Raw genomic sequence first — 23,422 nt, forward strand, 5'->3', positions numbered from 1 at the left:
AGCTAACATCAGCACAATTTTGGAAACATAATTTTTTTTTTTTAGGATGTTATAAGGGTTAAAAGTTGACCAGCGATTTCTCATTTTTCCAACAAAATTTACAAAACCTCTATCTACAAGCACAAGGAAGCCAATGCCAAATATATAAAAGTTATATTCTTTATTAAACAAATAATACAATAGAGTTAAAAAATTATTAAGAAGACACAAATTACAAAAAAAAATGAGGACTGCAAACTGTAGGAGTTTGATCTATCTTAGCGGTTTCTTATACAACAAACTGCTTAATTAGAGCAAAAAATGGTCCTTTAAGGAGTATAGATCTTTCAGTAGATAACCAAGTATCAAAAAGTCAGATATCTATTGGATAGAGACTCATATACAGCTCTGGCAAAAATTAAGAGACCACTGCAAAATTTTCAGTTTGTCTGATTTTTCTCTTTATAGATATATTTTTGAGTAAAATGTAAACTTGTCTTTTATTCTATAAAATACTGACAACATGTCTTCAAGTTTCCAAGCACTAAATTTTGTATTTAATTTCAGAAAATGAGAAATGTTCAAAATAACAAAAAAATGCATTGCTTGCAGACCTCAAATAATGCAAAAAAAAAACTAGTTCATAATCATTAAGAAACAACAATACTGATGTTTTAACTCTGAAAGAGTTCAGAAATCAATATTTTGTAGAATTGCCATGATTTTAAATCACAGCTTTCATGCGTCTTGGCATGCTTTCCACCAGTCTTTCACACTGCTTTTGGGTGACCTTATGCCACTCCTGGTACCAAAATGTAAGCAGTTCTTCATTGTTTGATGGCTTGTGACTATCCATCTTCCTCTTGATTACATTCCAGAGATTTTCAGTGGGGTTCATGTCTGGAGAATGGGCTGGCCATTACAGGCATTTGATGTGGTGGTCCTTCATCCGCACATTAATTGACCTTGCTGTGTGGCATGGCGCATTGTCCTGCTGGAAAAACCAGTCCTCAGAAATGGGGAACATTGCCTGAGCAGAAGGAATCAACTGTTTTTCCAGGATAACCTTGTAACCTTGTATGCGGCTTGATTCATACGTCCTTCGCAAAGATTAACCTGCCCAATTCCAGCCTTGCTGAAGTATCCCCAGATAATCACCGATCCTCCACCAAATTTTATAGTGGGTGCAAGACACTGTGGCTTGTACACCTCTCCAGGTCTCTGTATAATTATTAGACAATCAGGTGTTGGGCAAAGCTGAAAATTAGACTCATCAGAGAAGATTACCTTACCTCCAATCATCTATGGTCCAATACTTATGGTCTTTGGCAAACTTCACCCTAGCTCTCCTTTGCTTCTCATTGATGAAAGGCTTTTTTCTAGCTTTACATGACTTGAGTCCTGCTTCTAGGAGCCTGTTACGAACTGTTCTTGCCGTGCACTTCAACGCAGCTGCCATTTGCCATTCCTTTTGTAGGTCACTTGATGTCATTGTGCGGTTGCTGAGTGACTTTCGTATAAGATGACAGTCATCCCGGTCAGTGGAGAGTCGTTTTTGCCCTCTGCCGGTCTGTAGCTTTGTTGTCCTCAATGTCTGCTGCTTGACCTTGTTGTAATGGACTGCTGTCTTAATAATTTTTAATGATGGAGGCAACATGACACTTACTGTATCTCTCTGCTAGTAAAGCCAGAATTGAGCCCTTCTTTTCCTCACTGAAGACTTTTCTTTTCAACTCATTTGGCATGGTTAAAAGTTATTTTTCATTCCTATTACTTTTGGGATATTACTAGCACTTGATTTGCCATCCAGCTTGTCCTATTGCAAGAGAACTGTGAACACCACAGCAGTGTTTTTCATACTTTCCTTCATTAAATAAAATTTGGTTCAGGTGATCACCTAATCAGAAGCACATTAAGTAGAATGAGGTGTACTCTGGTTGGAATTCACCGGACACTGGAATGGAATGGCTGTCAGACATGTAGAGAAACTGATTTTTATAAAACTGTGCAGTGGTCTCTTCATTTTTACCAGAGCTGTATAATTGGTAGTCCCAGCTCCTAAAAGCCTGAGCAAAGTATGCTTCATATAGGAGTCACCATACATAGAAAAATGATATATCTTCCACAGTTTATATAATGATTTTTTCTGAAATAATTGCAGGATGTTACTGACATAAAGTGCTAAGTGCTTATTGTGAACAGTACAAATATATTCAGTCTAGGACGCAGTTACTGGCTTGAACTTATATCAGGGTTATATTAAAGGGTAGCTGAACTAGTCCAAAAGCATTTATTTCAAAAGCAGTTAGTACTTGCAAGAATCTATGTGCAAGATTATATTAATCACCTTGCCAAGAACAATTAATTCAAAGCAATTGGTTTTCATGAGAGTCTATGCATAAAGTAATGTAAACCTTCTTTCCACAACAATTGGTTCAGTAAATAGTTAAATAACTTATTTATTCTGTCAGATATATACACTCACCGGCCACTTTATTAGGTACACCTGTCCAACTTCTTGTTAACACTTAATTTCTAATCAGCCAATCACATGGCGGCAACTCAGTGCATTTAGGCATGTAGACATGGTCAAGACAATCTCCTGCAGTTCAAACCGAGCATCAGTATGGGGAAGAAAGGTGATTTGAGTGCCTTTGAACGTGGCATGGTTGTTGGTGCCAGAAGGGCTGGTCTGAGTATTTCAGAAACTGCTGATCTACTGGGATTTTCACGCACAACCATCTCTAGGGTTTACAGAGAATGGTCCGAAAAAGAAAAAAAATCCAGTGAGCGGCAGTTCTGTGGGCGGAAATGCCTTGTTGATGCCAGAGGTCAGAGGAGAATGGGCAGACTGGTTCGAGCTGATAGAAAGGCAACAGTGACTCAAATCGCCACCCGTTACAACCAAGGTAGGCCTAAGAGCATCTCTGAACGCACAGTGCGTCGAACTTTGAGGCAGATGGGCTACAGCAGCAGAAGACCACACCGAGTACCACTCCTTTCAGCTAATAACAGGAAACTGAGGCTACAATTTGTACAAGCTCATCGAAATTGGACAGTAGAAGATTGGAAAAACGTTGCTTGGTCTGATGAGTCTCGATTTCTGCTGCGACATTCGGATGGTAGGGTCAGAATTTGGCGTAAACAACATGAAAGCATGGATCCATCCTGCCTTGTATGAAGCATCTTTGGGATGTGCAGCCGACAAATCTGCGGCAACTGTGTGATGCCATCATGTCAATATGGACCAAAATCTCTGAGGAATGCTTCCAGCACCTTGTTGAATCTATGCCACGAAGAATTGAGGCAGTTCTGAAGGCAAAAGGGGGTCCAACCCGTTACTAGCATGGTGTACCTAATAAAGTGGCCGGTGAGTGTATAAGTGCTATATTCAAAAAATAGGGTTTCCAAGTGGAAATATTTAGAAGAGCTTATATCTAAAGAAGATCCCATTGGACCAAAAGTAAGCCTAGTGTTGCATGGTTAACAGAACAGTGCTTATTTAGTAGTGAGCAAGAAGGAGGCAGTAAAAAGCTGTAAGTAAATGAGGTATACATGACCTGGTTGTGCAGTGTGGCGCCCTGACGCGTTTTTTGCGTTAACGTCATCCTAGGGGGTCAATTCATCCCTCTTCGATATGACTTGCATTTATTTATGAAAAAAAACAGAAATATTTTTGCAATTTTCAAACTTTAGAATTTTTATGCCCTTAAATCAGAGAGTGGTGTCACACAAAATAGTTAATAAATAACATTTCCCACATGTCTACTTTACATCAGCACAATTTTGGAAACAAATGGTTTTTTTTTCTGTTAGGAAGTTATAAGGGTTAAAAGTTGACCAGCGATTTCTAATTTTTCCAACAAAATTTACAAAACCATTTTTTTTAGGTACCACCTCACATTTGAAGTGTGTTTGGGGGGTCAATATAACAGAAAATACCCAAAAGTGACACCATTCTAAAAACTGCACCCCTCAAGGTGCACAAAACCACATTCAAGACATTTATTAACCCTTCAGGTGTTTTATGAGAACTAAAGCAATGGGGAAGGAAAAAATGAACATTTTACTTTTTTCACAAAAATTTTTACTTTGCAACCAAACTTTTTATTTTCACAAGAGTATCAGGAGAAAATGGACCACAAAATTTGTTGTGCAATCTCTCCTGAGTAGGTCGATACCCCGTATGTGGGGGAAAGCCACTGTTTGGGCGCATGGCAGGGCTCAGAAGGGAGGGTGCACCATTTGACTTTTTGAACGCAAAATTGGCTGGAATCAATGGCGGGCGCCATGTCTCATTTGGAGACCCCCTGATGTTCCTAAACAGTGGAAATCCCCCAATTCTAACTCCGATCCTAACACAGCCCTAACCCCAACCTTATCCCCAACACACCCCTAGCCCTAATCCCAACCCGAATCATAACCCTAACCCCAACACCACAGCCCTAACCCCAACACAACCCTAACCTCAACACAACCGTAGCCCCAACCCTAACCTGAGCCCCATCTCTTACCCTAGCCCCAACCCTAGCCCCAGCCCTAATCCTGGCCCAACCCTAACCCTACCTCTAAACCAACCCTAGCCCCAACCCTAACCCTAGTTCTAACCCCAACCATAACCCTAGCCCTAACTCTAACCCTAATGGAAAAATGGGAAAAAAACACATTTTTATTTTATTTTATTATTTTTATTTAACTAAGGGGGGAGAAAAAAGGGGGTTTGATGTACTATTTTTTTATTTTGATCATTGTAATAGGATCTATCACAGTGATCAAAATGAACCAATAGGAAAAATCTCCTAGTATTGCCGGGTGCTGGCCGGCAGATCTCGCCCCCGCCATGTTCTTCCCGGAAGAAGACACTGAGGGCCGGGGGATGCAGGAGGGTCCACAGACACCGGAGGTACCGGGGTGGGCTCGGGGGACCTCATTTCTCTCTCCTCTGATTTGCTAGATCACATCCATGGAGAGAGAAAGTAAATGGGAAATCAGACTTCTTTTTTTTGCTGTCAACGTTATTCCGTGAATAACGGTGATCGCAACACTGGAGTCGGTAAAAACCGACCCTAATCATGTTCTCTGGGGTTTCAGCTACCCACGGTAGCCGAGACCCCGGAGATTTTCCAACACTGGGGGCCACTACAACCTTATTTCTCAGCGCCATTAAAAAGCAGTGCTGAGGAATAAGTACCCTTAGGCTTCTTTCAGACTTCCGTCGGTATGTGGCCGTCGCTAAGTGTCGGCGTGACGTACGAATGGACGTTGAAGTTTTTTAGCACAACGTGGGCAGCAGACGCAGTGTTTCAACGCGTCTGCTGCCCATTGTGAAGTCCCAGGGAGGAGGGGGTGGAGTTCCGGCTGCGCCTGCGCAGTTTAAAATGCAGGACCCGACGCCAAATACCGACACATCCAGTGCACGACATAAGGAACTTGTGTCCATACGTCGCGATGCGTCGGTAATACAAGTCTATGTGCATTGCGACGTCTTGTAAAAGACGAAAGTGTGAAAGTAGCCTTAACTGCCGCCGTTAAAAGGCGTATCGGCGGTCGTTAACGGGTTAAAGCTAAGTATTGGCTTTTTACTGTACAGCTCTGTAAAGGTGGATTTCTGATCGAGGAAGGGCTGTATATACGGGAAATACATTATGCAGGTGAACGGTCACCTCTCCCTGGCGGTAACGTTGTGCGGTAGCTTGCAGGCACACACATGTGGCAACATATTGGCACAGGCTTTTTCTTCCCAGAAATGGTTTTCTTCCCTACTATTCATACCTGCACGATCTGTAAGTCGGACCTTTTTACTGGTGGGAAAATTCCTGCTGTTATGGTTTCTAAAAGACTATGAGAACACCTGCTGAGCTTATCCATCATTGACTTATGACCAAGCTGTTTCACTGCTAGAGCAAAAAATCCCAGTGACAAGATGTGGAAAACTGATAGAGACTTATCTTAAGCGACTTGCAGATTTAATTGCCATAAAAGTACTGCCTTTAGGGGGTAAATAGTTATGCACACTGAAATTTTCAGTTATTTTGTCCTATTTGTTGTGTGCATGACAACCAAAGGTTCACAGTTGTAGGCATGCTCCTTACATGAACTGATGCAAACTCTCAAAAAAACTATGAAATTTCAGGTTGTGAGCTAGCAAAATATGAAAAATGCCATCGGGTGAATACTTTCTCATGTCACTGTACATTGTTAGACGTGTTTCTGTAGAGGGTGGTTGGTCATTTTCCAATCCTCCTACATGCTGGGAATGTCTTCTTCATGTCCTGTCGTGGTATTTATAAGTGACATTTTCTTCATTAGTAGTCTGCATGTATATTCAGCAGGGTAAATGTAATATGTGCATTATTCTGTTCAAGTTGCAGCCTTTCATTCTCTAAATGTCATTGCTAGGTCTCCCAGCAGTTTCTGGCAGCACTTCTCTGACTGTCTTGTAACCCAGCATGTAGCAACACTCTTAAAATAATAGGGCAGAATGCCACTCGCGTCAGAATGTTATTTCCCAATGACAAGTTGCCCGGTGGAAGACACTGTCTTGCTGAGACATCCTAATCCTGGACTTCCATCTAAAATAGCAGGGGAAGAAAACGATTTATCATTCAGAAAAGCATATATCTGAAGGATATAGAAATTCATGTGCTTATTTGTAAAATTAATACATACACATTAATTATACAGCGCTCTAGTTTTTCCAGTAGTCCCATAGACAATGAAAGGAGCAGAGGCCGAGCGTGAGCTCCACCTATCCAATCAAAATGGGCCTCTGCAGAGTCCAGTTCACAGGTTGCAGAACCCTGTTCTCAGAATTGCTGGGGTTCCTAGATGTCAGACCTCCAGCGATCAGTAAGTCTTCCCCTTTCCTATGGGCTGGGGATAACTTATTATTTTGGTAATAAAGATAACATAAAAAAGCATACTATTAGATCTGGGAGCTTCCCATCACTGTAAAAATGCACCCAAGAGGGACAAACACCACAATTCACTCCACAAACATTATATTGTCTGTCTGCATCTTGTGAAAATGGATACATGAGGTCAGGGCCGGACTGGCCATTTGGCAAGTCTGGCAAATGCCAGAAGGGCCTGTCTGGTCATGGGCCGCCTTATCTGCAATGTTATTAACAGAATTAGTGTTCTCAAGACACCCATACTGTCAATAGTTGTGAAGGAGCACAAAGTTGCTGACTCCATCACTTACCCCAGCAGGCCACCGGTATGATTAGAAATATTGGTCTTGTAGAAAATCTTCCTTTCCTCCATCTGGGGTAATATTAGTAATATATCCCATCTGGTGCTTGGGGACGGGAACAGCATGGGCCTGTGTGAATTCAAATGCCAGGGCTGAACTTCAGCCCCAGTCCGTACCTGCATGAGGTATTAATTGATATTTTGCCCAAAATACGCAAGCTCACAATGCACGTCAAGGGTCTTTATTGTCTTGTTAGTCCCTATACTAAAATAAACAGTAGTTCATTTAAAAGGGCATAAATCCAACAAACATCACAGAAAAAAGCAGCCATACTTACCAATACCTGGCCACTAGGGTTGAGCGACCTTTAGTTTTTTAGGGTCGAGTCGGGTTTCGTGAAACCCGACTGTCTTAAAAGTCGAGTCGAGTGAAATCGGCCGACCACCGTGAAAAGTCGGGTTTCGGCCGAAACACGAAACCCAATGAAGGAAATTATTATTAATTTTTTTATTTTTTTTTTCCTCTCTCTCTCTCTCTCTCTCTCTCTCTCTCTCTCTCTCTCTCTCTCTCTCTCTCTCTCTCTCCCTCCGTCCCAGCACAGAAAATTTCGTATTGCACATTCCAAATCCCTACTGCGCACAAGCGATAACATGACGATAGGCGTTCACTCCCCTAAGACCTATGTCATCACTCTGCCCACGCTCATTCATTGGCTGAAAAAATGGCGCTAAACGCGTCATACGAAACGCGACTTTGGCGCCAAGATCGCGTACCGCATGGCCGACCCCACACAGGGATCGGGTTTCATGAGACGCTGACTTTGCCAAAAGTCGGCGACTTATGAAAATGAACGACCCGTTTCGCTCAACCCTACTGGCCACAATACTAATGCACTGTATGTTTGTTTGGGAATAATGGTAAGGATTTGAGCAACTCAGTGGAAAAAGGATTAAAATTGTATATAACGTCGACTGATTTTTCACCATCTTTTTTTCAGTGAGATTCGCTTGCCAGTTATGATTCTTTAAAAAGTGATTCTACATATTTTTTATTTTGGGCACAGGCTTTCAGCGATAAAAAATAAGATACGCACTAATACTAACCATCCTTCTCTACTGGTCCAGCACTGGCTCTCAGCTGCTGCTTTGGTCTTAGTGGATCGGCTGCAGTGGTGATGCCATGATTACAGCAAATGTTACCACTCCAGCCAGTTGTCAAACTCAGCTTCTTGTGCTGTTTACATGATCATTTCCCATTTGCCTGGGGATTGGCTGCAGCAATCACGTGTGCTATAGTCATAATGTCACTGCTGCAGTCTATCAGCAAAGTCCAAAGCAGCAGCAAAGAGCCAGCCCTGGACCAGCACTTGCTCAAATAAAAAATTATCCCAAACAACCAACCCTTTAAAATCTGTTTGACAGACTGGTAGCTGTAGGTGTTAACTTTTGTGGGGAAATGGGTAAGGAGAGGAGTTACATATGTTAAAGACACTATTCTGAATTATCCTACTGAAAATAATCTTACAGTGGGTACGAAATGTATTCAGACTCTTTTCAATTTTTCACTCTTTGTTTCAATGCAGCCATTTGGTAAATTCAAAAAAGTTCATTTTTTTCTCTTTAATGTACACTCTGCACCCCCTTCTTAACTTAAAAAAACAGAAATGTAGTAATTTTTGCAAATTTCTACAAAAAAAGACAAACTGAAATATCACATGGTGGTCATAAGTATTCAGACCCTTTGCTCTGATACTCATATTTAAGTCACATGCTGTCCATTTCCTTGTGATCCTCCTTGAGATGGTTCTACTCCTTCAGGCTATGTGCACACGCTGCCGATTTTGCTGAGGATCCACAGCGGTTTTGATGCTGTGGATCCGCAGCTGTTTTCCATGAGTTTACAGTACCATGTAAACCTATGGAAAACAAAATCCGCAGTGCACATGCTGCGGAAAAAAACGCGCAGAAACGCTGCGTTGTTTATTCCGCAGCATGTCAATTCTTTGTGCGGATTCCACTGCGGTTTACACCTGCTCCATAATAGGAATCTGCAAGTGTAAAACTGATAGGACTTGATTTGGAAAGGCACACACCTGTCTATATAAGATCTCACAGCTCACAGTGCTTGTCAGACCAAATGTGAATTTTGAGGTCAAAGGAACTGGCCAAGGAGCTCAGAGACAGAATTGTGACAAGGCATAGATCTGGCCAAGGTTACAACACAATTTCTGTAGTACTCAAGGTTTCTAAGAGCACAGTGGCCTCCATAATCCCTAAATGGAAGAAGATTGGGACTATCAGAAGTGTTTCTAGACCTGGCCATCCAGCCAAACTGAGCATTCGTGGGAGAAGAGCCTTGGTGAGAGAGGTAAAGAAGAACCCCAAGATCACTGTGGCTGAGCTCCACAGATGCAGTAGGCAGATGGGAGAAAGTTCCACAAAGTCAACTATCACTGCAGCCCTCCACCAGTTGGGCATTTATGGCAGAGTGGCCTCTCCTCAGTGCAAGACATATGAAAGTCCACATAGAGTTTGCTAAAAAAAACACATGAAGGACTCCCAGACTATGGGAAATACGATTCTCTGGTCTGATGAGATGAAGATGGACCTTTTTGGTGATAGTTCTAAGCGGTTTGTGTGGAGAAAACCAGGCATTGCTCATCACCTACCCAATACAATCCTAACAGTGAAACATGGTGGAGGCAGCATCATGCTACAGGGCTGTTTTTCAGCTGCAGGGACAGGACGACTGGTTGTCATTGAAGGAAACATGAATACGGCCAAGTACAGAGATATCCTGGATGAAAACCTCTTCCAGAGTGCTCTGGACCTCAGTCTTGGTTGAAGGTTCACCTTCCAACAGGACAATGACCCTAAGCACACAGCTAAAATAACAAAGGAGTGGCTTCAGAAAAACTCTGACCATTCTTGACTGGCCCAGCCAGAGCCCTGACCTAAACCCAATTGAACATCTCTGGAGAGACCTGAAAATGGCTGTCCACCAACATTCACTATCCAACCTGACGGAACTGGAGAGGATCTGCAAGGAAGAACGGCAGAAGATTCATAAATCCAGGGTGTGAAAAACTTGTTGCATCATTCCCAAGAAGACTCATGGCTGTATTAGCTCAAAAGGGTGCTTCTACTCAGTACTGAGCAAGGGTCTTGAATACTTATGACAATGTGATATTTCAGTTTTTCTTTTTTAATAAATTTGCAAAAATTACTATATTTCTGTTTTTTTCAGTCAAGATGGGGTGCAGAGAGAACATTAATGAAAAAAAAATGAACTTTTTTGAATTTACCAAATGGCTGCAATGAAACAAAGAATGAAAATTTTAAAGGAGTCTTAATACTTTCCGTACCCACTGTATAAGGGATCGTCTCGCTTCTGTGAGTTATAGACTAGACCTTGGTAACACTTGATGTTGTATATCAAGGCTTTTCAGAGTGATTTCATATGTTGCTACATAAAAGATTAGTAGAAAACGGAGGAATTCTTCAACAGTGGAAAAGTATGTTTAATTAAGGTAACACTTTTCTCAAGAATAAAAATTCAGAAAGTTTTTATTAACCCCTTACTGCCGAAGCCAGTTTTCAACTTCCTAACAGGACCCAATTTCTGTCACTTTATTTGGTAATAACTTTTTAGAATCCTTTTTCCAATCCCAGTGATTCTGATATTATCTTTTTTTGTTGACACATTGTACTTCTTGATAGTGGAAAATTTAGGTCTACAAAATTTGTGAAAATTCAGAAAAATTAGCAATATTCAAACTTTGTCTTTTTATGCCCTTGTAAGGGCACATTCAGCCATTAGTATAAATCGGACTGGGATCGGACTGCAATGCTCAGACTTGCGTGGCTCTCCCGACCCGAGTATGACAGCTGCATAGAAATACAGTACATGAAGCTGTCACTCTCAGGATGGAAGGGCTGCCGGACAGCCTCATTTATACCGCCATCTGACTACACAAAATAGTTAATAAATAACATTTCCTATAAGTCTAATCTACCTTTGCATCACTTTTGAAATTTCTTTTGATTTTTTTTTTAAGTATTGTTCAGATGTCCGTTTTTCACATACGAGTGCTATCCATAAATTTCATTTTTTCAACAAAATGTACAAACCTATTTTTGCCACACGTTTTCAGTTTTGAAGTGACTTTAAGGTCACGTGCGCACATTGAGTATTTGGTCAGTATTTCACATCAGTATTTGTAAGCCAAAACCAGGAGTGGGTGATAAATACAGAAGTGGTGCATATTTTTCTATTATACTTTTCTCAGATTTTTCCACTCCTGGTTTTGGCTTATAAATACTGATGTAAAATACTGACCAAATAATGTGTGAAGGGTCCTACAGTGTGGAAAATAAGTATTTGACGCACTGCCAATTTTGCAAGTTTTCCTACTTACCAAGAATGGAGAAGTCTGTAATTTTTATCGTAGGTACACTTCACCTGTGAGAGACAGAATCTAAAAATAAAAACCTGACAATCACAGTGTATGATTCTTACATAATTAAATTGCATTTTATTGCATGAAATAAGTATTTGATCACCTACCAACCAGCGAGAATTCTGGCTGGAAACGTCTGACCTCTGTAAATGCAAACAAAGGCAAATTACAGATCTCTCCATTCTTTGTAGGTGGGAAAACTTGCAAAATTTTCAATGTATCAAATACTCATTTTCTTCACTGTATGTCATAAAGCACCCAAAAGTGAAACAATTTAAAAAATTGCACCCTTTGTAGCACTCAAAACTGCATTCAGGAAGCTTGTTAACCATTCAGGTGCTTAACAGGAATTAATGCACACTGAAATGAAAAAAAATGATAAATTACATTATTTCAACTAAATTGTTGGTTAGACATCAAATTTTGCTTTTTCGCAAGCTGTAATGAGAGAAAAGGTACATGAAAATTTGTTAAGCAAATTCGACTGAACATGCCGACACGGTCCTCATATGTTTTCAGAATGTACTTCATGGATACACAGCAAGGCACAGAAGGGAATGAGCGCAAATTGACTTTTGCGGTGCAATTCTGTCAGGAATTTATTGTTGATGCCATATCACATTTATAAAACTCTCAAGGTGTGGAAACATCAGTTTTTTGCACAAAAATGTTGTTATTGCCCCAATGTGCTAATTGCCTCTTCAGAGAAAAAGAGGACTTAACTCTATAGTGCCACCTATATAAAAAAAATATCTATAATCTGTAGCCTATTATATGTGAAAATCCTTTTGACTACTGAAATGAGGCTGTGTATGTGATGTATAAGTATATTCTCATATGATCTTGGAGCCATTTATGGTAGACCTTTATTGCTGCTTTACCCCCTCTCCTGTTTTAAACTATTTTTGTATCTATATATTTATATGAGTAGTGTTGTTCCATATGTGATACTAAGGTCATTTTTTAGAATATTATATTATGCACTATTCACAATTATGTATAACTTATGCACCTCTTTTTCTATAATGGCTATATAGGCACTGGTCACAAAACCCTATTGAGTATGCACTTTATAATATATATGTCCATTAGTGATATATTGTTGCACAGAGCACTTTCAATAATCTATATAGCACAATTTATGAGTAATCATTTGCGGCACATTCTCACTATGTAACGCGCCCAGTGTCCCAGGTAGTCATCCTTCTGCAGCCTATGCGGCTGTCCGACCTGTGTGGGCGTGATGCGAGGCCTGGCGCCGGCCCGCTCACGTGATCACAGGGGGACGTCCGCCTCTGGACTTCGGTTGGTATGGCGACGGGATGCGGTGCGCGTGCGCACAATGCGAGAGCAATGATAGGCGTCCGCCCGGTCATGTGACCGGAACGGCGCACTATTTAATCTGAACTATGTCACTATTGAAACCACGCCCCCTGAGGAAGCAGCACAATTTGTACGCGAAACGCGCGTTGGGGAATGCGGTGCAGGTTGGAGGTGGACGTTTAACCTTATTATGGGTAAATAGAACCAATTTCTTCTATGTACTAACGTTGGATTGGTTTTTTGATACAAAGTGTGGATATTGTGTTACGGTTGGGAAGGCATACAAGTCCATGTGATGATTCATCTGTGAGTGTCCACACCATGTATCATGAGTACGGTCACAAGAGAGTGGGGGGATGTGCCTGTAAGCTGTGAAGCATTCATTGCGTGACGAAATTAGCACTAAAGCACTTTAATGATCCCCCTTTTTCACAGCTGAGTACTCATAGTCTTATTAACTCCACCCTGCATCTAACGTAACACTTTAGTGGGATTCACTATATATTTTTTGTATGAAAAAAAGACCTATGTATTGATTTAAAATAAGTTTATGGTATGCAATAAAAATAATTATTAAATTGAAATTGTTGTTCTGGCATATCACTTACTCATTCTCCTCCTGATAAATGATGAATTTATGAGTTGTTGTGCCTACATGGGTCTATAATAATGTCTGGTGTCGTATAGATTAATCTATAGTGCCACCTGTTGGAAGTAGCGATCCTACAAGTCACAATCAACCCTTAAATGAGTCTTGCAATATGACAGGATAAAATGCCAAATCAGTATCTCAATTCGCAGACACGGTGTTTCGGGCTGTTGGCCCTCGTCAGTGCGAAGCATGAGAACTGATTTGGCTAGGTGAGAGGCTCTGGACTGGGGTCTAAGGGGTAAGGTTTCTCCTTGTTGAGAGTGACATACCGGCTTTGGCTTGTCAAGGTAAGGAGGCTTATTCGCCGTGCAATGCTCCTCTGGGAAATTTAATATGCAAATTGCCTCTTCAGAGAAAAAGAGGACTTGAACTCTTTAGGGCCACCTGTTGGAAGTAGCGATCCTACAAGTCACAATCAACCCTTAAATGAGTCTTGCAATATGACAGGATAAAATGCCAAATCAGTATCTCAATTCGCAGACACGGTGTTTCGGGCTGTTGGCCCTCGTCAGTGCGAAGCATGAGAACTGATTTGGCTAGGTGAGAGGCTCTGGACTGGGGTCTAAGGGGTAAGGTTTCTCCTTGTTGAGAGTGACATACCGGCTTTGGCTTGTCAAGGTAAGGAGGCTTATTCGCCGTGCAATGCTCCTCTGGGAAATTTAATATGCAAATTGCCTCTTCAGAGAAAAAGAGGACTTGAACTCTTTAGGGCCACCTGTTGGAAGTAGCGATCCTACAAGTCACAATCAACCCTTTAACAAGTCGTGCAATATGACTTAGGATGAAAGCCAAATCAGTATCTCAATTTGCTCACGGTATTTCGGGCTGTTAGCCCTCGTCAGTGCAAAGCATGAGAACTGATTTGACTAGGTGAGAGGCTCTGGACTGAGGTCTAAGGGGTAACGTTTCTCCTTGTGCATAATGACATACCAGCTCTGGCTTGTCAAGGTAAGGAGGCTTATTTGCCGTGCAATTCTCCTTTGGGAAATGTAATATAGAAATTGCCTCTTCAGAGACAAAGAGGACTTAACTCTATAGCGCCACCTGTTGGAAGTAGCGATCCTACAAGATATAGCCCCAAGTGTTTCATTTTTACAGGGATAATAGGAGAAAATGGACTGAACAATTTGTGAATCAATTTTTCTTCACTACACCAATACCCCACATATGGTCAGAATCTACTGTTTGGGTACAAATCAGGGCTCGGAAGGAGCACAATTTTTCTTCTGTTATGTATTTCTGGCTAGCTAGAATTGATTAAGGAAGAATTTACAGGTCCTGCAAGGAGCAGAAACAGAAGAAATTCCCCTCAAGTGCACACCTCATAGAATTTATTCGGGGTTTAGTGACCTTTTTGGACCCACATGTTTCTCAAAAGATTATAACATAGGGACGAGAGAAATGAAAAACTTACATTTTTCTCCACTAAGTAGATGCTTTATCTTCGAATATTTTTTTTCACAAGGATAAATAGGAAATAATAGGAGCCACAAATTGTAAAGAAATTTCTCATGAACACGCCAGGACCCAATATGTAGTCAAAAGCTACTGTTTGGACAAATGCAGAGCACAGAAGGGAAGGAATGCTATTTGGCTTTTGGATTGCAAAGTTCTTTCGGATAGTTTGGAAACTACTGTTTGAGCACAAGGTGACTTTTTTCTAACTGTGTGGTGTATTTGATTAACCTTTTAACAACCATAGGATTAGAAATGGATAGATGTCTTATTGACACCTCTCCATTACTAAGCCGGCTTAATGTCACTTTACAATAGGAAGGTGACATTAACCCCTCATTACCCCACTTGCCACCACTACAGGACAAGTGGGAAGAATCAGGCTGGTGGGGCCCATATCCATGGACCCTTACCAGCCTGAGAATAGCAGCCCGCACCTGTGAGTTTTGCCGGGTTGGTTGTAAAATATATGGGGGACCCCACGTCGTTTTTTTCTTTCATCCCTTCTCCCCTGTACATGCTGCTTGCTGGCTGAGCACACGGTTGCGGGTGTCTGCGGGGCTGTGTGTGTGTGCGTGTCTGTGTGCAGGTCTGTATGTAGGCAGGCATCGTCTGATGGGACTACTAGTCACATCCGGCTATGCCTGCTACAGTGACAGCTAGCCGACAATGGGACAGTAGTAATCCCATCATCCGGCTACTGTATAAAAAAACACATACGCACATATACAGTATATACTCACCACACAGCTAATCCCCGATGCCCTCGATCTCCTGTAAAAAATAAAATAATAAACCAACAGTATACTCCCTGTTCATATGTAATCCATGTAATAACGAGTGTCCCACAACGATCTCCCGTGGAGAGCTGTCACATTGGCTCCGATGAGACAATGACGTCAGAGGTCACTCCACCGTCAGAGGTCGCTATCACTGGCAATGCTGCGTGGGAAAATTCTCATGTAGAATTGCCGTGAAATAAGAGCCTGAACTCGGGTAAACTCTTCAGTGATAACACTGCAGGAGCCATTGTTCCTGTCAGTGTGTCACTGGCGGCCTTGTAGAGCGGTCACATCTCCTGATGTGACAGCTCTATAGGGGAGATCGTTGTGGGACAGTCATTATTAAATGGAACAGGGAGTATTTGTGTTGGTTTATTTGTTTATTTTTTTGCAGGAGATCGAGGACGTTGCATGGATTAGCAGAACAGTAAATATGGGAAAAATGTGTGTAGTCTTTTGTTTCACTAAAATACTTTATTCTGGCTGTGTGTTTATTTAACATAACAACTATAGGATTAGAAATGTAGAGGTGTCTTATTGACTCCTCTCCATTACTAAGCCGGCTTGATGTCACCTTACAATACAAAGGTGACATTAACCACCTATTACCCCATATGCCACCGCTACAGGGCATCTTAGAGATGTGCCATTTCTGGGGCGGCTGTGAGCTGGTGTTTGTAGCCGGGGGGGGGGGGGGGGCAATATCCATGGCCCTTCCTAGGCTATGAATATCAGCCCGCAGCTCTCTGCATAGCCTTTTCTGGCTATTAATTATAGGGGGGTCCCTCTATTTTAATAGCCAGTAAAGGCTAAATATACAGCTGCGGGCTGAGATTCATAGCCTGGGAAGATCCATGGTATTAACCCCTTCCTAGGCTATAACCATTCCCCGCAGTTGCTGGCTTTCCCTCTCTGGCAAAGAAAATTGTGCGGGAGCCCACACCTTTTTTTTTCTTTTTTTTAATTTTTTTAAATTAAACAGATATTGCATTTAAGGCCAGGGTCACACTTGCGAGAAACTCGCATGAGTCTCGCACCTCAATACCCGGGACTGCTGCCGGCACTCGGAACCGGAGTGTGCAGCTACATGTATTTCTGTGTAGCTGAACATTCCGGTCCGAGTGCCGGCGGCAGTGCCGGGTATTGAGGGGCGAGACTCGTGCGAGTTTCTCGCAAGTGTGACCCCGGTCTAACCCAGATTTTGTGTGTGTGTCTTTATTTAACTGTTTATGTACCATTTTATTATGTTTATTACTAAACATTGGGCTTGGTATTATCTATCTATCTATCCATCTATCTATCTATCTATCTGTAGATCTATCTATATCTGTGCGTGTAAACATTATTCTTCAATGGAGTACGTAAATGAAGAGATTGGACAAGAAATTACATCTACAAACACTGTCATGTTGACGCTGCTATACTGATTAAAATTATACCTTGGTTGATTAAATCCGTCTTGTGATTGTTGTTTTTATCTTTTTTTTCAGTTTTCATTTAAGGCAATTCTCATGCTTTGGGGTGGCCTGTGGGGGGTCTTTATGTGGTGCTTTGCTTACATATGCATCCTTATGGGCTTAAGACAGTGACCTTCCTCCTATTTTACATAATGCATATAATATTGTTGATGTTATTGTTGATATGCATTATTGTTGATAATGCATATAATATTGTTGGCTATTGTAAGGCTTAGAACATTTTTTACATCCAGCAAAATGGCAGCAGCGGTGCCTGCGCAGTAGCATCTGTCTCAAGCGCCACCACCATCGTGCTGTTGCTAATTTATTTTTTTCTTCATCAAAATGGTGCCACTGGCGCGCTTGCGCTGCAGCATACTGCACAAACGCCGCCAGCATTTTGTTGCAGCCAAATGTTTTTTCCTCCAGTAAAATGGCGCTGGCAGCAGCACTTGCGTAGTAACATCTACTGCTTGCCGATAGATGCTACTGCGCAAGTGCCACAGCCATTGTGCCATATTTTTTTTCGTCAACAAAAAGGTTCTGCCAGCGGCACTTGCACTGTAGCATCTCTAGATGCTTCTTTACCTGTGCCGCCACCATTTTGCTGGAGGAAAAAAAAACATTTGGCTGCAGCAAAATGGCAGCGGCGCCTGCACAGTAGCATCTATCAGTAAGCAATAGATGCTACTGCACAGTTGCCAACAGCCGTGCAATTTTGCTAGATGTAATTTTTTTCCTAAGCCTTACAATAACCACAATATTAAATGCATTATCAACAATATTATCAACAGCAATATCAATAAAATTCTATGCAGTATGTAAAATAGGGGGCAGGTCACTAAAGGAACACTAACCTGTGATAAGCCACACTGATGAATATGTAAGCAGAGCACCACATAAAGACTCCTCTCACCCATAGGCCACATCGGAACCGGAGAATGTCATAAACTGAAAACTGAAAATAAAGATCAAACAACAGCCACAAGATGGATTTCATCAGCCAAGGTATCAATGTAATCAGTGTAATGGCGGCAACCTGACACTGTTGGTTACTGAGAAAAATACTGCTGACAGGTCCATTTTAATCAAAGAGGCATGCTTTATGTTTAAAGTTTCACCATCTTCACAGAGGAATCGTTACTGAAGCACAGTGAGACTATATAAGGGTAAGTTCACAGCAGCGTTTTTGTTGCTTTTGACCTGATCTTCTTGGCAGGAAAGAAGCTGCGTCAACAACGCAGGTTTAGGTGCATTTTGGTGCATTTTTTTGTTGCGTATTTAGGGCGTTTTTTTTTCTCTTTGTCCATGCTAATGTCCTTGGATTTTCAGCAGCAAAAATGCAGCAAATAATGATACCTACATTTTTGCTGCATTTTTTCTGCGTTTTTTTCAACACCCATTCAAGTCAATGGGTGAAAAAACGCAGCAAAAACTCTGAAAGAAGTGACATGCTCTATGTCCAAAAAACGCAGCAAAGCACCAAATACCAATGTGTGTGCATGAGATTTCTGAAATTCTGAAAAAGTAGGCTTTGCTGGTACTGTAAAAAGCAGCTGAAAATTAGCATAAAAAAAGCCGCAAAAACTCCCTGTGTGAACTTACCCTAACTCTTTGTCACAGAATGTTGTCATGGTTGATAGGGCTTTAGATGACATGAAAGATAATACAGAAAGTTACAGGTACTAGATTTCCCTAAAAAATTATGGTGGCCCAAAATTCTGGACTACAATGTGGGTAAATGTGATTTATATTCAAGCAAACATAATTTGTATGATAAGCTGGCTGATTATATTTTTCAGTGTTTCTATGAATTTAAAAAAGACCTGATCAATGAGGGTCATTGAGTACCCAGTTATTCTACTTGTACAGAACATCTTTTAAACTCAGCCAATCCTATCAGTTTTTCAAGCAGAAGACACTACAGAAAACTCGAGCTTTTTTTTTCCTAAAGCTTTTGTGTTGTTATTTTGCGGTCTTTTCATGAGTGTTTTTCCAAGGTTTTGGCTGATGGTGGTTTTTTTTTTTTTAAGAGTTTTCCCATGGTTTCTGTGAAGTCTTCTTCACTGTTATTTTACAGTCGTTTTCTTTTCACTCCAAAGAAAAATTAGGAAACCACTAAAAATGTTTTAAGCAAAACGATGGCAAAAGACGTATGGTTGTTTTCTGTGAACTTTTAAGCTTTCCTATTGACGTACATTGTAAAGAACAGAGTGTCTTGCAGAGCAGAAAACCCCATAAGAAAGGACATGCTACCTCTTTTAAATGCTTTTTAGAAACCCGGAGTGGATAAAAGGCGCTCAGAAAACTTAACACAAGCACAGCAAGTTGTTTAACATAAAAAGGTATATGTTCATTCTTCTGAGAGTTTTCTGATAGATTTTTCTGATGGTTTCTCTTTTCTAGGGAACAGCCCATATTCAGCACCCGAGCCCATGTTTTTCAAATTGATCCTGTCACCAAAAAGAACTGGATTCCAGCCAGCAAACATGCTGCTACTGTATCATACTTCTTTGATGCTACAAGAAATGTGTATCGGATCATTAGCGTGGGTGGCACAAAGGTGAGGCATCGGGTCGGGTGACATGTGTTTGACAATGCAGAATAAACTCGATTTTTCCTGAGTGACTAATTTATTTTATAGGCTATTATCAACAGCACTATTACCCCAAACATGACCTTCACTAAGACTTCTCAGAAATTTGGACAGTGGGCTGACAGTCGAGCTAACACAGTATATGGTTTGGGCTTTGCCTCGGAACAGAACTTGACCCAGGTAAATGAAGAATACAAAAAATGTTCAGATATAATGTATGCAAACCATCAGAAGCAGACTGTATTTACTGAATTACTGTAATTGACTAGTACTCACACTGTGTTTTTGGAATCCATAGGCAGAATAGCAGCACACTTGGTATATGTATTGCCTTATTAAAGAGGTTGTCCACTGCTTGTTCATTGATGACCTATCCATAGGAGAGCTCATCAATGTCTCATATGTTATGGTCCGACACCCTGCACCCCCACCAATCAGCTGTTTTCGCTGGCCGGAACTACTTGATTTCTGAGCTGCTCCATCTTTTGATTGTGGCGGCGACAGGGTACTAAACATCCGCCTCCTAATGATTTCAGTAGGAGGCGGATGTGCACTACCCAGCCACGACCAGTAACAGAGCAGCTCCGCTATCAAGCAGGTATGGCACCCGGCACCAGAACAGCTGATTGGCAGCGGTGCCGGGTGTTGGACCCCGACCAATCAGACATTGAACAATGAAAAAGTAGTGGACAACCTCTTTAAGCATCATATTTTCCCCAGATACAATACTTCAAGCATACAATACCTCTGTTTGGTTAAAAAGGTTGTCCACTACTTTAAAATTGCTGACCTATCATTAGGATAGGTCATCAGTGTCTGATCGGTGGGAGTGCGACACCTGGCAAGCTTTGCCGATCAGTTGGTCATGGTGTCAGCGGCAGCTGGAACTGCTCAGTTACGGAGCTGCACAGTTCTCTCTTTCGACGGCATAGTGGCCACGGGTACTGCACATCCTCCCCCTATTGTATAGAGCTGATGGAGCTGTGCAGTACAGCTGTGTAACTGAGCAGTTCTGGCAGCCACTGACACCAGGAACAGTTGATTGGCAGGGGTGACGGGTCTCGCACCCCCTTCGATTAGACATTGAAGACCTATCCTAGGGATAAGTCATCAATGTTAAAGTATTGGAAAACATCGTAAGTTCCCCCAATGAGTTTTGTTCACTTTATTATGCAGATTCTTCCAGTTTCAGCAAAGTAGATGGGATTTAGCTAAATCTCTTGCCCAGTGTGCTTTTTTTATGCAGCATAAACTGATCTGCGGTGCGTGTTTGAAATACGCAACATGTACATTTTTCTTGTTTGGATTTTTCCCATAGAATTGCATTAGAAGCACAAATCTGAGCAGCTTTATTAAAAACATAACCTACCAAAAAGAGACAATAAAAACTCATGCAAAAAAATGCATTAAAAACTCAAGCAACCTAATAGGTGCAAAACCTCATCAAATACTCATTGTGGGAACGTAGCCTTAAGGGCTCATGCAGACATGGACCACAATGCATGGATTGGCTGCAGCTCTCCCGACCGAAGCGTGTCACGCTCATAAAAATATATGAAGCCATCATGCAACTAGTCTGTGCTTTGCAGACTGTGATCAGACGGAGATCCATGGACGTCTGCATGAGCCCCAAGAGTGGGAATGGTAAAGGTTACAGTTATTTTGCACAATTGAATAAACATAGAGGCTGACTTAAGGCACATTGAAAGCTGTGGAAATTATATTACAGGTCCGCACAATATGCAAACAGTTTTCCATGATATATAGATGAGATTTAGTTTCCTTCTTCCAGTTAATGAGCAAATCTGGGTTTTAATCAAAACTGAAAATATTTGCTCTAATTGCTGGTTTTAAGAAATCCCAAACATCCAGCAGCAAATTTATTTACTTTGAAAACAAACGGATTGACATATTATTGCTACAAAGTAGTGTAAGAAATTATATGAAATCTGTAACATTGTAAAAAAGTAACACTTGTTTTTTTTATAAATGACTTTCCTGACTTCAGTTCGCAGAGAAGTTCCAGGAAGTGAGAGAAGCTGCCCGACTGGCAAGAGAGAAATCTCAGGATAAAACGGACCTGACAAATCCAGCTCTTAATATCACTGCACAGCAGGTAAGGCAACGTGAACAGGAAAATAATAAATGAAATGAGTGAGTGAGTATGTAAAATCCATGGACTCCAGAGCATTGGACAGACAGCCTGTTGGTTTCATTGGACATTATTAAGATAAGGCCTCTGCGGTTTGGTGACTGATGGGAGGTCATCGCTTTCAGAATCCATGAGGTTAGATAGGGTGACTGACCATGCATCACTTTATCACATTAAAAGCATCCCTGCGGCTGGAGTCCAACAGCCTATCTCATGGGGGTAATTAAAGACAATGTGCCTGATAACAATTCATTATACATGTAATTGTCCATCAAAATGCTAAATGTGAGCGTGTCAGTGCTTATTGTTTGCATGCTTGTTTTCTGTTTCCATTATTACCTGACAAATGCACAGATTGGACTTGATGTACCTCAGGCCTCATTCCGATAACTGTTTGTTATTTTTCAGGCATGAAAACCTGAACAACATAATTGTGCTAGACCAGTTTTTCATCATCCACAATTGATGTTAGGGTGTCAGGTCATCAACATCTGGGTTTCATCCATTTAGCTTATATGCAAAACAAAACTAATGGAAGATTCCCATGATTCTCTTAGCTAGCAGTAAAATTCAGACAGCGCTAGTATACCATGAGTTTGCTCTCCAAATTTTTCATGGATCCATAGAGTTTAATGTACGATTTTTTTTAAACAACTTGGATCACACGTGTCGAAAAAAAAACAGACATGTTCTATAATGGCTACTTGTGCTGTCTGTGAAAAATACAGGTAGAACAAGTACATCAAAAAGGACGTCTGGATAGGGCCTAACAATGGTTGTGTCAAAGTCCTCCAATGTCATGGCAATTTTTGCAGCAATTTCCTCATCTCTTTCTGTGATACTATGGTTCTTGTAATCAACCATTTCTGCTTATGTATGGGCTGAATATTATATCACATATTATCCATTCTGAGAAGCTTCAGAATTACTTATATACATTAGCAACACTTTGCTCTTTTATGAATGGTGCAAAGAGTATATTATTATGATTATGCTATATTACTTTTGATGCCAGTTTTTTCTGTTTTTCTTTCACCTATTTCTACTATACTTCCTGTCATGTTTACTTTCTTCTCCCCGTGTTGAATTGCCTCTGCCTGTAGTTCCCACACCCACCTAAACGGCTTTATATAATGCTGGAGTGATGGACCTTGGCAATTCCACAGAATGGCAGTGTAATATCCTGGCATTCAGGCATCCTACACTGTGCCAGACGCTGGACAAGACTACTGGATTAACCACTGCATTGAACAGATGGGCGAAAACTCTATTGGTTTTAAACAAGCTGTTCCACGATTATTGAATTGGAACTTCAGATACACATAGAGCTAAATCGCAGAGAAAAAAAAATGTGTAAACCAACTTCATTAAT

At 41.1% G+C, this 23,422-nt stretch overlaps 1 protein-coding gene across 3 annotated transcripts in view; it reads left to right on the forward strand.

The window, feature by feature from the left end:
* The window catches only part of HOMER3 (homer scaffold protein 3), a 297,394-nt gene that overhangs the window by 209,191 nt on the left and 64,781 nt on the right, over positions 1–23,422 (forward strand). For all 3 annotated transcript variants that reach the window (XM_077252685.1, XM_077252674.1, XM_077252665.1), the window contains 3 exons: positions 19,709–19,865; positions 19,947–20,078; positions 21,907–22,014. In XM_077252685.1, the coding sequence (XP_077108800.1) occupies positions 19,709–19,865; positions 19,947–20,078; positions 21,907–22,014 (397 nt within the window). The remainder of the gene's footprint in view (positions 1–19,708; positions 19,866–19,946; positions 20,079–21,906; positions 22,015–23,422) is intronic.

Source organism: Ranitomeya variabilis, chromosome 1 (assembly GCF_051348905.1).
Source record: "Ranitomeya variabilis isolate aRanVar5 chromosome 1, aRanVar5.hap1, whole genome shotgun sequence".
NCBI lineage: Eukaryota > Metazoa > Chordata > Amphibia > Anura > Dendrobatidae > Ranitomeya > Ranitomeya variabilis.